This window comes from Amblyraja radiata, chromosome X (assembly GCF_010909765.2).
Source record: "Amblyraja radiata isolate CabotCenter1 chromosome X, sAmbRad1.1.pri, whole genome shotgun sequence".
NCBI lineage: Eukaryota > Metazoa > Chordata > Chondrichthyes > Rajiformes > Rajidae > Amblyraja > Amblyraja radiata.
The window spans coordinates 8,797,576-8,813,846 of record NC_045999.1 but is presented as its reverse complement, the minus strand read 5'-3'; the positions used below and the strand labels follow the sequence as shown (position 1 = coordinate 8,813,846).

The 16,271-nt window shown below is 44.7% G+C and overlaps 1 protein-coding gene across 2 annotated transcripts in view; it reads right to left on the bottom strand.

Moving 5' to 3' along the window:
* Window positions 1-1,317: 1,317 nt before the first annotated feature.
* znf592 (zinc finger protein 592) overlaps window positions 1,318-16,271 on the bottom strand; it is a 127,021-nt gene continuing 112,067 nt past the window's right edge. The window contains exons 8-10 of one of the 2 annotated variants that reach the window (XM_033015011.1): window positions 14,083-14,195; window positions 3,857-3,992; window positions 1,318-2,491 (exon numbers count right to left, since the gene is read on the bottom strand). In XM_033015011.1, coding sequence (XP_032870902.1) covers window positions 2,003-2,491; window positions 3,857-3,992; window positions 14,083-14,195 — 738 coding nt within the window. In that variant the 3' untranslated portion in view covers window positions 1,318-2,002. The remainder of the gene's footprint in view (window positions 2,492-3,856; window positions 3,993-14,082; window positions 14,196-16,271) is intronic. The other variant, XM_033015012.1, reaches the window with a different exon arrangement.

The window sequence follows — 16,271 nt, the reverse complement described above, 5'->3', positions numbered from 1 at the left end:
TCCCCGCACATTAACACAAGTCTACACGCACTAGGGACAGTTTACACTTGTACCAAGTACACAAACCCAAGCCAATTAAGCTACAAACATGTTACTCTTTGGAGTGTGGGAGGAAACCGAAGATCTCAGAGAAACCTCACACGGTCACGGGGAGAACGTACAAACTCCGTACAGACAGCACCTGTAGTCGGGATCGAACCCGAGTCTCCGGTGATGCAAGCGCTGTAAGGCAGCAAGTCTACCGCTGCGCCACCGTGCCGCACCTAGTGCGGGAGATTAAGGCTCAGGTCAGGAAAAGGAAGGCATAGGGCTGGTGCAGGCATCTGGGATCAAATGTATCCCTTGGGGAGCCTTGGGGATTGAGGACCATATATAAGAATGAAATCAGGAGAACCGAAACTTTTGGCAGATAAGATTAAGGAGATTCAAAGAATGTTATAAGTATATTGAGGGAAAAGGGTAATCAGGGAGAAAATAGGACGCCTCAGAAACCAGGGTGGTCATCTATGTCTGGAGCCACAGGAAGATGGTGAAATACTCAATTAATATTTCTCCGCTGTTTTGTACCATGGAGAAAGTCATGAAGACTTGGGAACTGCGGAAAGTCCATGTCTAGGTGTCTTGATAATAGTTCCATATTATAGCTGCAGAGATGCTAGATGTCCTAAAATGTATGAGTGTAGATAAATATCAGGTTTATTGAAGGACACTGTGGGAAGGTAGAGAAGAAACTTCAGGACTCTGGCTAAGAAGTGCAGAAAGACTGTGGAGTGGTCTGTCTCCAACTTAGAGGCGGTGAAACAGGAAAAATGTAAGCAATGCTCAGAAAAAATTTCACCCCTGCATGCAGCCCTCAGGAATGAGGGGGAGTTACCACACAGACGATGGTAAGAGGTCCTGTACCTTGGATATGCATTTTGTTAGGGATGCAGTCTTGATAAATTATGGGGTTTATCAGAACCAACCTCAGATTACTGCACAAACCGGAAACGGTCACATTTTTGAGCAATGACTCTGCATTACATTCACAACATTGTTGTACTGGATTTAAAAAGTAACGAGACTTAGGCCTGCGATTCCAACGTAAACTTTCTACAAGCAACTGTCTGACACAGTGTGCAGGGTGATTATTAATCTGCTCGTGGAGAAAGGATCAAACTGTAACAGGCAGATGAAGACACGTGTCGAAAACACTTGGGTGCTTGGTTGACGGGCAAGGAGATCGATAAAAAGCCACAAAATAAAATGAAGACAATCAATGAACAATGGCACAACAAATGATGAGAAAGGGGCACTGCCAATGCTTGCAGACATTCCTTCATAGTATAATCTCTCTATTTACTTTTAAATAAGGGAGGGGGTAGATGAGGATATTTAAACGGACCTACATTACATTGTGAATCCTCATTGCATGCACGTCAAACGTCAACGTTTAATAAGGAAGGGAACCATTCACTTTGAGCCACTAAAACAGCTTTTGAAGAGGGGGGCACTGACATTCTAACACCCAACTCTGGCCTCATATTGCCCGGGACAGAAGCAGTGAGACGTGCTTTGTATTTTGTGACATTATGGACTGTGAGCTACACAAGCCTGTGGAGAGTTTAACTGAAAGCTGGGCTTGAGACTGGCATGCAAAGTTACGTGGAACAAATAGTCACAGACGTTTGAGGGCACTGGGAGGTGGAGGCCGCGGAGAGCATGCTTGGCTTGCTTTCCCTGTGAAGTTCTATTGTGCATTGGGTTGTACAAAGTATAAAAACTAATCTTTCGACAACAACAAGAAACAATAAAAACCAGGACGAGGGATCCAGAAGCAACACTTGTTCCGCTGTCATGGGCAGAGAGAATCCTACTGGTCAGCTTTGAATGAGGACCACTTTCCTTTACTTGTTGATACGTTGCTATGCTATGTATCTGTGAACCAGGCTTATCACTGCACATCTGTCCTGGATGAAGAAGATTTGGAGACTTGACGTATCTCTCCTCTGCACTGACGGAATCACCGTTCTGACCCTCCATTCTGCTTGGATAATATGATCCTCATTCCGTGAGTCCGAACATGCACGCTCAAAGCTGTTTCACTGTGAAGTATTTCCTTGCAAACGTGGCACTGGAGATCAACATCTTCCTCTGACGTAGTGTTCGACTCCCTACTGTGCGCGCCTTGCCCGTTTTCACGAACCACGCCTGCTTGCAGCGTCTCGGTTTCTTTGAACTTGTGGACGATGAAGAGGTGCCTGTTCAGGGAGAGTGCAGACGTGAAACAGAGACCGCACTGCGAGCACTGGAAGGTTGAACCATCGGTCTTGTGCTGAGGTATGTGTCCCTGGAAATCGGCTTTGCTCTTGGTCATGTAACCACACTTGGAACATCTGTACTGTTTGAACACTGCGACCTTCAGCTTCTTGGGAAGTGATGCGATGGTGTGAGAGTTAGGCTGCCCGGCTGCTTCTGTGTCACTGGCCACGCGCTTGCCAGGCAAGTCCTCCTCGAAAAGGAAATGACAATTAGCAATCACAAGACTGGCATCCAGAAGCAGACATGGACTGCAAACCTTGCCTATTCATTTAGAAGATAAGACACAAAATGCTGGAGTAACTCAACAGGACGGGCAGCGTCTCTGGAGAGAAAAAATGGGTGACACTTCTGAAGAAGGGTCTCAACCCGAAACGTCATCCATTCCTTCTCTAGAGATGCTGCCTGTCTCGCTGAGTTTCACCAGCATTTTGTCTATCTTTGGTGTAAACCTGCATCTGCGGTTCTTCCTACACATTTCGACTACTTTGTTATTTAGTTTTGTTTAGAGATACAGTATGGAAACAGGCCCTTCGGTCGACCGAGTCCACTCCGATCATCGATCACCCATTCAGACTAGTTCTATGTGTGTGTGTGAATGTGTGTGAGTGATTGGTGGTGGTCGGAGGGGCCGTAGGCGCAGATTGGCAGCCACGCTTCCGTCAGTCTGCCCCAGGGCAGCTGTGGCTACAGAAGTAGCTTACCACCACCGAGTGTGACTGAGGAGTGAATGAATAATGCGATGTAAAGCGCCTTGAGTATTAGAAAGGCGCTATATAAATCCCATCCATTATTATTATTATTATGTCATCCCACTTTCTCATCCACTCCCGACATGTTAGAGGCAATTTACAGAAGCCAATTAACCTACAAATCCGCACATCTTTGGGATGTAGGAGGATAGCGAAACACCCGGAGGAAACCTCGCAGTCACAGGGAGAACGTGCAAACTCCACACACAGGTCTGGAACAAATCTGGGTCTCTAGCGCTGTGAGCAACTCTACCAGCTGCACCACTGTGTGGCCCTTTATTATATTCTGTAGTTCATTATATTCTTTATTATATTCTATACCCAATTTACATTCTGATGTAGGCACCACCAATACAGCTATCCTTTATTGTCAGCTCCTGTCTACTTCAGAAGGAACTGCAGATGCTGGAAAATCGAAGGTACACAAAAAAGCTGGAGAAACTCAGCGGGTGCAGCAGCATCTATGGAGCGAAGGAAATAGGCAACGTTTCGGGCCGTAACGTTGCCTATTTCCTTTGCTCCATAGATGCTGCTGCACCCGCTGAGTTTCTCCAGCTTTTTTGTGTACCCTACTAATCTGTATGTTTTTGGAGGTTGGGAGGAAACTATAGACCCCAGAGAGGGCACATGCTGGTCATGGGGAGAAAGTACAAACTTTGTACAGACAAGCACCAGATTCAACCCGGATCTCTGATGCTGTAAGGCAGCAACTCTACCACTGCGCCTTCATGAGATGCAGGTGTAGTTAGCTCCAGGATTACCTTCGATGCCCATTGTAAAATAACACATGAGGAAGGAAGTCTCACCACTTTGGCATCTGAGTTTGTGTTTGCAGATTTCTGCATCTGGCTGAAGTCTGGGTTTCGGATCCCATGCATTAGGTTGATGTGTTTTTCCAGCATGAAGCGCTTGGCAAAAAAGTGCTTTTCATCTGTGCAGTACCTGGAAATGATACAAAATCCGTGAAATACCAAAAACTGATGCTCTTGTAAACTGTTCTTGTCACGTCAGTACAGTTTATCTATTTGTTAAATGGGAAGATAACCACGGCAATCAACAATTACAGATTAGTTCAACATTTTTTTTTCATGGATACGTTTCTTCCTTTAGCTGAGCACAAAGAGGTTTAAAAAATACATTTGATAAGGAATGTCTGCTGCTCTTTCATTCCACAGCCCACCTTGTTGACCCATTTCCAAGAGGATATGTTCTGGGCAGTGGCATCTTGTTCCTTGTGCCTCTCATGGATGGGACCAATGGTGTGGTTTGGGACAGACAATGAGTACCGGAATAATTCAGCATCTCTGGAGAAAAAAGGATGGGCGACATTTCGTGTTGAAACCCTTCTTCAGACTGAGTGCGATTTGGGAAGCAGCTCCCTAATCACTGGGAAGAGAATGTGGAGGACAACCTAGTGGTGATTTATCTTGTAGCACACAGCAATAAGGAGATCCCTCTGCATGGAGCAATACGAATTGTATTTGTAAAGTTTTCATTTAAGGATCAAGGATTTATTGCCTGTCCTGGTTCATTTTGCACATTTATTGTCCACCTTAAGATGATAGTGGTCATCTACTTCTTGAACCACTAACAGTCCCTCTGATGAAGGTTCTGCCACACTGCTGTTGGGGAGGGAGTTCTAGGGTTTAGGCTCAGCAGTGAAGTACCTGCAATACATTGCTTGGAGGGAGACCTGCAAGTGGTGGTGTTCCTATGTATCTATTGCTCCTATCCTTCTTGATAGTAGACAATGCAGTTTGTGAGTTAGTACCAGAGCAGATTAAAGAACAACTGCAGTGCAGTATGTAGATGGTATATGTAGTAGATAGACACAAAAAGCTCGAGAAACACTGCCGGACAGGCAGCATCTCTGGACAGAAGGAACGGGTGAAACGTCTGAAGATGGGTCTCGACCCGAAACGTCACCCATTCCTTCTCTCCAGAGATGCTGTCTGTCCCACTGAGTTACTCCAGCTATTTCAAAGGTCTTTTATTGTCATGTGTACCAATTAAGGTGCAGTAATATTTGTATTACCATACAGCCATACTAAAAAAAAAAAGCAACAAGACACACATAAAAGTTAACATAAACATCCACCACATAGGATTCCCCACATTCCTCACAGTGATGGAAGGCAATAAAGTCTAATCTTCTTCCCTCATATTTGTGTCTATCTTCGGTTTAAACCAGCATCTGCAGTTCCTTCCTGCACATTTGGTAACTCAAAAAGGCAGCCAGCATCATCAGAGACCCACACCACCCTGGCCAGTCTCTCATTACATTCCTGCCATCGGGAAGAAGGTACAGGAGGAGCCTGAAAACTAAGGTCCAGGTTCAGGAGCAGCATCTTCCCAACAACCCTCAGGCTATTGAACGCTACTGACTGCAACTAAACTCCGATCTACAAACTACCTTGATTATACATCAAACTTCTTTTTGTAGTTTATTTTGGTGTCCACCAAGTACTATGCTTACATGTTTGTTGTGCTGCTGTATGAGGATTTTATTGTTCCCTTTCTGGACATTTGCCAATAAAACACACTTGACTCATCGGCCACCTCAGAAACCACAGACATGAAATGGAAGGAAGTCGTTCTTGATTTAGAGGTAGTGTCCAAGAAGCAGACTTTAAGGTTAGTCACCATTGTAACATCAGACAGCTTGGCAGCCAATATGCACTCAACAAGATCCCACAATCAGTGATTATTTAGTCAAAGAGTTATACAGCAGGGATACAGGCCCTTCGACCCAACTTGCCCATGCCAACCAACATACACCGTCTACACCAGTCCCACTAGTTACAGAGTCATAGGGTGATACAATGTGGAAACAGGCCTTTGGGCCCAACTTGCCCACACCGGCCAACATGTCCCAGCTACACTAGTCCCACCTACCAGCATTTAGTCCATATCCCTCCAAACCTGTCCTATCCATATATCTGTCCAGCTGTTGCTTAAATGTTGGGATAGTCCCAGCCTCAACTACCTCCTCCGGCAGCTCGTTCCCTACACCAACCTCCTTTTGTGCAAAAAAATTACCCCTCAGGTCCCTATTAAATATTTCCACCCTCACCGTAAACCTATATCCTCTGATTTTCGATTCCCCATCTCTAGGTAAAAAACTTGGTGCATTTCAAGTTCAAGTTCAAGTGAGTTTATTGTCATGTGTCCCTGATAGGACAATGAAATTCTTGCTTTGCTTCAGCACAACAGAACATAGTAGGCATTGACTACAAAACACATGAATAAATAAACTGATAAAGTGCAAAAAACAGTTAATGGGTTATTCATGTTCAGAGATTTGTCCGAGCCAGGTTTAATAGCCTGATGGTTGTGGGGACGTAGCTATTCCTGAACCTGGTCGTTGTAGTCTTCAGGCTCCTGTACCTTCTACCTGAAGGTAGCAGGGAGATGAGTGTGGGTCTTTGATGATACTGCCAGCCTTTTTGAGGCAGCGACTGTGATAAATCCCCTCGATGGAAGGAAGGTCAGAGCCGATGATGGACTGGGCAGTGTTTACTACTTTTTGTAGTCTCTTCCTCTCCAGGGCGCTCAAGTTGCCGAACCAAGCCACGATGCAACCGGTCAGCATGCTCTCTACTGTGCACCTGTAGAAGTTAGAGAGAGTCCTCCTTGACAAACCGACTCTCTGTAATCTTCTCAGGAAGTCGAGGCGCTGTTGTGCTTTCTTGATAATTGCATCAGTGTTCTCGGACCTGATCATTTACCTGATCTATTGCTCTCATTATTTTGTACAACTCGATAACATCACCCTTCTTCCTCCTGCACTCCAAGGTATAAATTCCTAGCCTGCTCCCCCTCTCCCTATAGCTCAGGCCCTCGAGTCCTGGCAACATCCTCATGAATCTTCTCTGCACTTGACAACACCTTTGCTATAACATGGTGAAGTTGGGGAACAATTAATCTGTGTTAGAAATGTTGGTTTTGTTATTGGTCGTTGTATGGCAAAAGAATAGAGAAGGAAAAGATCTGAACATAAAGCTTTGAACTAGAATAGTTGATTGTTAAAAATTACAGGATATGCCACTAGGTGGCAAAGCACCTCTCTTTCCCAAAGGTAGACAAAAATGCTGGAGAAACTCAGCAGGTGAGGCAGCATCTATGGAGCGAAGGAATATGTTTTGGGTCGAGACCGTCCTTCAGACCGATGTGGGGGTGGGAAGGGGGCGGGAAGAAGAAAGGAAGAGGCGGAGACAGTGGGCTATGCGAGAGCTGGGAAGGGGAGGGGAAAGAGGGAGAAAGCAAGGACTAATTGAAATATCTTTCCCAAAATATATTTTTGTTTGGCACACCCAGATTATTGCCCTGGAAGAATCTACACCTATGCATGAATGTGCAGGTGTAGCTCAGAAGCCTGTTCTGAGCTAACATCATTTCAAAGGTGTTTCCTTAACTATGGCCTGATAACGGAGTAAAAACTAATACTTAAATTTTGGAAACACACATCAGTCCCATCTCTAATGATGTGGATTACTAACATGTCCGAGACACTACATTTGGAAAATATCAGGCTTGTCTTGGCAGAAAAACCAGACCAATTTTTCCAGACATGGACACCCTTTACCGAATTTTTACAAGGATAGTATGGCGCAACACAAATTTGGATTTAAATCCAATTATGGGTTGCGTGAGGTGGGCGGGGGGACGATGAGGGGCAGGTATATCTCCACTTTTTTCTTTTTTTCCGCTTTTTCCTCTTTTATAACTTTATTCACTCTTTGGCCACACTACTTTAGTAGTCTACGGGTCCTATCTTTTCACTTTTCACTTCTTCCCTCTTTTTCTTTCTTTCTTCTTTTCTTTCATTTTCAGGTTAAAAGGACAAAATTGAAGCTGTACAATAATTGCATAATTTTTACATGCCGAATGTTTTATTCTTGTACAATTGCTTCTAATAAAAATAATAAAAAAAAAAAAAAGCATGAATGTCCACCATATTATGAGTGTGTTTACCTACGTCAGATCAGGGAAGCTCCAAGCTCGATCTAACACTCATGAACTAAATGCTGACAAGTAGTTTTTGGCCCAGGCACAAATAGTATCCCTTTTAAAAATAAAGAACACACACCACTTGGTCTTCCAAATAACTATTAGGAACACCATAGCCAATTCCTCCGACTCCACCCCAATCTCTGTTCCTCAACCAAGCTCTACACTTTCTCCCTGACGGGTTTAACACTGAATCTGCTGTTTGAAGCTTGGAGTTGCATTGACCCGTAGTTGAATTTTGGACTAATTCTGCGGGTCAGGCAGCATCTTCAGCCCTCCACTCACTTTACATCAATCCCGACTATCACCAAACCCGCTGACAATGGAGGTGCTGTGGTAGTCTGGCGAGCTGACCTCCACCAGGTTGAGGCCTGGAGCCAGCTCTCAGACACTTCCTGAGTTACTCCAGCACTTTGTGTCCATCTTCGGTATAAGCCAGCACCTGCAGTTCCTTCCTACATACTTTGTTTTGGCTGTTTTTATAATTTCTCTGCCAAATCTACCTGATTTTATCTTACAGCAATGCCTCAGCTTGCTTAAAACCTTCAGCTGGGCTTGTGCTGGAGTAGACAGCTTGGGACAACAAAGGTGAGGACGGAGTCTCTGGCTGAACCTTTGTGAACTTGAAAGAAGTCACCCAAAATGCTACCGTTCATGTCCTGTTTCAAACAGTTTTGTTCAGTGATTAACCAAATGTGCTGACTTACATCGTCTCCTAGTTAGGAGACCCTTGATTTTAAAGTCCTTATTCACATTTCTTCTATGCACCTTACTTGACAGTTCATTCATTGCCATCACTTTGCATACTACTGTTTGAACGGCTGCTTCCTGCTTTTAGCTCCAGATGATGATGTAGAAGCCATTTTGGAAGCCTCCCTCTCCCTCCCTCGCTCCCCCTCCTTCCTCTCTCTCCCCCTTCCTCTCCCTCCCCCTCCCTCTCTCTCCCCCTCCCTCTCTCTCCCTCCCTCGTTCTCTCCCTCCCCTTTCCCTCCCACCGTCCCTCTCTCTTCCTCCCTCTGTTTCCTTTTCTCCCTCCTTCTCTAATTCGCTCCCTCTTATTCCCTCCCTTCCCCTCTCTCATTCTCCCTCTCTCCCTCCCTCCTCCCTCTCTGCCCCTTGAGCCCACCCACCGTTCTGTAAAATCAAGGACAATCCCAATGTAACTGCAATCCTACTGGTAACCTTTCACCACTAGGCTTATCCAGAATTCTACCACCGCCTGAAAAATAATCAAAGGCTCAAAGAGAATTCGAAAGACTCATTGTTATACAAGAATTTTCCTGAACAGTCTGTGACGCATAGCGCTGTGGCCATAGTGCTATGTTTAAAGCCCATAGCGCTCCAGCTGGTAGCTCTATATTTACAACCCACAGCGCTCCAGCCGACAGCTTTTCGTTTAAATTCCCACGCGTTAAACTGTCGGCGCTCTGTTTAAACCTGAAGCGGGACAGGCAGCGACTCTGGAGAGATGGAATGGGTGACATTTCTGGTTGAGACCTTTCTTCAAACTGAACTGAACTCCGTATTTAAAATCCATATTTAACAACACAAAATCATACATCAGTATTCTTATCCCATTTCCGTACAAAATACTGAAAGTCCGTACTACTTGGCAGCTCTGCTAAGGCTTTCAGTAGTCAAGGCCCTATGGTATCAAGGACCTAACACTAACCCAATTTCTTTATAAACCTTGGTTGAATTTCCTATGTTCAGATGATCCTTAAGACCTGTTTGAAAGCCACTTGGTTATCTGGCCTACGACGTCATTAACAGCAGTATCTACGTTTTCTTGACAATACCCCTCTGATGCACCTGGAATATTACGTTGAAGGAGCCATATTAAGACAGGTCATTATTGCTGGAAGGGTCATGCATAATTGCTGGTGTCTTGAAACTGCACAGTCCACTTGCAAATTAACTGCTTTTGGTTAAAGCATCATGAAAGAAATGGGAAAAATCCCACCTTTCAAATATTTAAGTTGTCTTGAATAAGTTGATGATTCAGCCATATTATATTTATTTCAACTACTCCAAATCATCGCAATTGGTTCTTAGAACTGAACAATCAAAAAGTTGATACCGTAATTACCAGAACGTTATTTGTGCATAACTTGCAATTTCATGCAGATTTTTATCAGTTTCAATCTGACTTGAACGACTAGATGTATTACTGAACCGGCAGCTTACACTCCAGCTCTATGAATATTGATGTGTAGGAAAGAACTGCAGATGCTTGTTTAAATCGAAGATAGACACAGAATGCTGGAGTAACTCAGTCGGAAAGGCAGCATCTCTGGAGAGAAGGAATGGGTGATGTTCGGGTCGAGACCCTTCTTCAGACTGATGTTAGAGGAGTGGAAGGTACATAGATAAGGAAGTCTATAGATAAGGAAGTGTAAGGTGTGAAAACAGGACAAAGGGAATGAGAATCAAGGAGAATGTAGAACAGATCATTGTTAGTTGGGAGAAGGTAAACAGAGATAAAGTGTAGTCGGAGACAGTAAGACTGGTCGGAGAACTGGGAAGGGGAGGGGATGGAGAGAGAGAGGGAAAACAAGGGTTACTTGAAGTTAGAGAAGTCAGTGTTCATACCGCTGGGGTGTAAGTTGCCCAAGCAAAATATGAGATGCTGTTCCTCCAATTTACGCTGGGCCTCACTCTGACAATGGAGGAGGCCCAGAACAGAAAGTTCAGTATGGGAATGGGAAGGGGAGTTAAAAGTGTTTCAGGTAGGTTTAGGTGGAATGAGCGGAGGTGTTCAGCAAAACGATCGCCGAGCCTGTGCTTGGTCTCAACGATATATTGGAGTCTACACCTGGAACAGCAGATACAGTAGATGAGGTTGGAGGTGCAAGCGAACCCCTGCCACACTTGAAATGACTGTCGGGGTCCTTGGATGGATTTGAGGACCCAATTTACATTTTATCTCTGTTTGCTTTGTTGTCACCTTCTTCTAGCCAACAAAGATCTATTCTACATGTTGCTTGATCTCCATTTCTTTTGATGTCTCATTTTCACACCTTACCGTCCCTTATCTCTGTGTCTCCCCCTCCCCCAACTCAGTCTGAAGAAGGGTCTCGACCCGAAACGTCACCCATTCCTTCCACCGAGAGATGTTGCCTGTCCTGCTGAGTTACTCCAGCATTTTGTCTTTATCCCAATTAATATCAGGCTTTTTCTAAAACCAGTTCACGACTTCACATCACTGCTTCTGCATCTCACATGATAACTGATGACTCGAGTGCATAACATTTCTTTAAAATCCTCAACGACTTTTTCAGAGTGACAATCAGTTCACATAATTTACTGTGATCCCTATCTGTACAAGATGTAGAACTGTGAAAGCTTGTTACTGCTGTACTGGTTACTTCTACCAACTGACACAGACTCTCATCTCCCACTGTGCAGCGGAGGAAGCTGAGGTTTACCTATTTGTTCAATCTTGTCACAAGTCATCTTCAAAACCTCAGCAAGCTTGAGCGTTACATATGGTACAAACTCTCAGGGAAAGTGCGGTTTTGTGAGGATACCAAGAAAAGAGGTTGGCGCTATGCAATTTAACTAAATGACAGCCTGGCTGCTATTCCCGCTCCTCTATACAACCACATTTCTGAAACATTTCTGACATAATTATCAGTTTTTGAGAAATGTTCCTACTTCATATTCAAATTCAATAAATGAATTGTGCTTGTGGTAAGTGCTCTCCGTCATTTTTCCAATATAGGTTAGATGTTTTCTTAGTAGTTAGCAGCAAACACTGAACTTGAATACATAGTGGTCTTGAAAACAAGGAACAGCAATGCTGGTTTACAAAAACCTCTGTCGTTTCATCTCTGGCCTTTGACCAACCATCTGCCTAGCAACCCCCCACCTGTATCCACCCATCACTCTCCAGGCTTAGTCCTGCCTCTGATAAGACACAAAATGCTGGAGTAACTCAGCGGGCAGGCAGCCATCTGTGGAGAAAAAGGATGGGTGACGTTTTGGGTCGGAACCCTCCTTCAGACTGAGTGTGATTTGAGAAGCAGCTCCCAGGCCAGTGGGAGGATGCAGTAGAGGACAACCTTGCTGTGATTTTCCCTGTAGCACGCAGCAAGGAGATAGAAACATAGAAATTAGGTGCAGGAGTAGGCCATTCGGCCCTTCGAATGGCCCTCTGGTGTTCAGCAATAGGAACTATTTTTGTAAAAAAACAGGCACAAAAGTGCTGGGGTAACTCAGCAAGCCAGGAATCATCTCTGGAGGACATGGATAAGTGACTATTTGGGTCAGTACCATTCTTCAGAATAATTGTGGATGGGGGGGGGGGGGGGAAGAAAGCTAGAAGAGAGGAGGAACAATACAAATCTTGGCAGGTGCCCACAGGTGAAGGGGTGAGCAGGTTGATAGGCAGATGGTTGGACAAAGGCTAGAGATGAAAAGATAGAAGGTGCGAGACAAAAGGATTGAAGAGTTGTGAATTGTGAAGCTAGAGGAAGGAATGTAGGTGAAAGGGAGGGAGGGGGGAGAAATAGGTGCGAGTCAAGGTGGGGCACAGTGAAGGGGTGGGGGAAAAAAAGGGTTAATAAGTGGAATAAGAAGTGCTGTTCCAACGGTTTGTGTATGGCCTCACACGGCAATGGAGGAGAAGCAGGATAGAAAGGTCGATATGGGAATGGGAAGTGAAGTTAAAATGGTTAGCAACCGGGAAATCCAGAAGGCATTGGCGGACCAAACGCAAGTGTTTAGCGAAAAACAGTAGCCGAGTCTACACCTGGTCTTGCCGATGCTCAGGAGGCCACATCAGGAACACAGGTTGCAGTAGATGAGGTAGGAGGAGGTGCACGTGAATCTCTGTCTCACCTGGAAGGACTGGTATGTTCCCTGGAGTTTCATCTCCTGAGGTTACCTCCTGAGGGAAAGTACCTGGGAAGGGGGTGGTTTGGGTGGGAAGGGATGAGTGAACCAAGGAGTTGTGGAAGGAACGGGAGTCTGCAGAAGGTGGAAAAGGGTGGAGATGGGAAGATTTGACGATGTGTCTAGTGGAGAAATCATGTTGGAGGTGATGGCAATGTCAGAGGATGATGCGTTGGATGCGGAGTTGGATGATGGATATATGTTTTGAATATTTCGCAGTACTGCTTATGTAAAAGCAAAGTTCCACCCTGCTGATCTTCAGACAGCTGACATTGCCCTTTAGAGATGCTAACAAGCTAGCAGAGCATTTTGAGAATTATAATTTCTCCACGTGCTTTTTTTGTTTGTGTATTGGTTCACTGCATCTGGTACACCCTCCAGATTAAAAATATGTATTTGCTTTAAACAGTTGATATATCTTGGTCGGCATGGGCAAGTTGGGCCAAAGTGGCAGGTTCCATGTTGCATGACTAAGTTGAACCACACCAGGAGACAATGTCGCAATGGATGAATGGGACACAATCAGAAGTATTTTGGATGAGATATTTCTATTTGTATTCGTGGCATTGTGCGGAAAAGGCAGCGGTAGAATTGCTGTCTTACAGTGTCAAGAGACCCGGGTTCGATCCTGACTACGGGTGCTGTCTGTACATTCTTCCGCAAGGATTTTCTCTGGGAGCTCCGGTTTCCTCCCACATTCAAAATGCAGGTTTGTAGGTTAATTGGCTTCTGTAAATAGTCCCTAGCGTGTAGAATAGCAGTGTATGGGTGAAGGATGGTCATCGTGGACTTGGTGGGCGAAAGGGCCTGTTTCTGCGACGTATCTCTGAACTAAACTAAAACTAAACTAAGGAAATTAGCTGCTACCAATGACTATATTACAATTTATTAGCCTTTAAGGGCTCTGAGGTGAATGGGTGGGGCAATTGCAAATGAAACAAATTATTTTGTGTAAGAAGGAACTGCAGATGCTGGTTTAAACCAAAGATAGACACAGAAAGCTGGAGTAAATCAGCAGGACAGATAGCATCAACTGGAGAGAAGGAATGGGTGACGTTTCGGGTCGAGACTCACTTGGTGATTTGATCAAGTTAGGCACATTCACAAAGTCTGATGCAATGCTTACCAACAGGTGTAAGTTCTCTTGACTCCGTCATGATTCACTCGAACATGTCGCCGCAGGCAGTGTGTGGCGTTGTAAGAACGATCACATTGTCGACATGGATACCTCTTCATTGACTGTTGAAAAGTGGTTTAAAAATAAATAATTATTGCTTCACCTTAAATATTTGATGGGACTAATCTTACCTAGGTTATGGATCTGAAGACAATGCCCCAGGTGAGCGACTGGAGAGAGAGAGAGAGAGTTAGATTTAGAGAGTTAGAAAAATTTCACGATCCCCCTGCTGGAACCTGTGCAGTTTGCATATCCGGCCAATAGATCTGTGGATGATGCAGTCAACCTGGGCCTGCACTTCATCCTACAGCACCTAGACCACCAGGGGACCTATGCGAGGATCCTGTTTGTTGATTTTAGCTCTGCATTCAACACCATTGTGCCAGAGCTACTACACTCCAAACTTTCCGAGTTGACTGTGCCTGAACCCCTCTGTCGGTGGATCACTAGCTTCCTGACAGACAGGAAGCAGCATGTGAGGCTGGGAAAGCACATCTCGGGCCGGCAAACACTCAGCATAGGAGCACCGCAAGGCTGCGTACTCTCCCCTCTCCTCTACTCTCTCTACACCAACGACTGCACCTCCACAGACACCTCTGTCAAGCTTCTCAAGTTTGCGGACGACACAACCCTGATTGGACTGATCCAGGATGGGGAGGAATCTGCCTACAGACAGGAAGTGTCATAGCTGGCGTCCTGGTGCCATCGCAACAGGCCCTTGAGCCCACAATTTCTGTGCGAACATAATGCCAGGTTAAACTAATCTCTGTCTGTACATGAACCGTATTCCTCTATTCCCTGCTTATCTATATTCCTCCATCACCACCCCAGGCAGCATTCCAGGCACCCACCACTCAGTGGAAAAGAAAACTTGCACCGCACCGCACCTCTCCATTAAACTTTGCCCCTCTCACCTAAAAGCCAACGTCTCTAGATGTTGACATTTCCATCCTGTGGAAAAAGGTTCTGACTGTCTATCAGAAAGTATCAAGTTCTGACTCTCTACCCTATCTATGCCTTTGATAAATTAATATACTTCTGTACACCTTTAATGTGCTCCATGAACAGCTTGATTATATTCATGTATAGTCTTTTGATAGAATGGATAGCATGCAAACACCAGCTTTGCACTGTACCTTGGTACACGTGACAATAATAAACTAAACTTTTCTATCCATGATGCAACTCTATAGGCAGCTCTGGTTGCCACATTACAGGACAGATGCAGATCCTTGGAGAGGGTGTACAGGAACTTTACCATGAGGAAATGTTGCTTGGGTTAGTGTTTCAGCTACAGGGAGAGGTTGCAGGGGACTTGGATTGTTTTTTCCGGAACATCAGAGGTTGAGGGAAGATTTATAGAAGTATATAAAAATATGAGAGGCATAGATGTGGTGGACAGTCAGAACCTTTTCTGTCTGATCTTCTATCACAAAGCCTTTTTCTTGCACTCTTCCCACATCTCTTGGTTCCCTTGACATTCAGAAATCTATCGTTGTTCTGAATGAACTCAGATACGGGATCTCTGGTGTAGAGAATTACAATGATCTTGATTACAATGATACAATGAAGCGACTTCTCCCCCTCTCCTTGGTCCCAACTGGTCCATCCTTCATTCTAAGACTCCAACCCCCAGCTCCAAACTCTTCTGTTCGGGACAACACTCAAAGGCAATTTGGGATGGGCAAGACATGCTGGCCTTGACCACAACACCCAGATCCTAAAAATGAATAAATACAACTTTCTAAATTCTAGCACAAAATTAATTCTCATGGAACTGGACTGCCCACCAACATCTACAGAGAGCATCTGTAGTCTCCAGCAACCATGGAATTTCCTAAAACCCACACATCTGCATGCCAGGATAAATCACCAATGAAGAAATAATTTAGTTTAGTTTAGTCTGAAGAAGGCATTCGGCCCGAAAACCGTTGCCTATTTCCTTCGCTCCATAGATGCTGCTGCACCCGCTGAGTTTCTCCAGCAATTTTGTCTACCTTTAGTTTAATATTAGTTTATCACGTGTACCGAGGAACAGTGAAAATCTTTTATTGCGTGCTAACCACTCAGCGGAAGGACAATACATGATTACAATCGTGTCATTCACAGTTGACAGATATATGATAAGGGATAGTAAT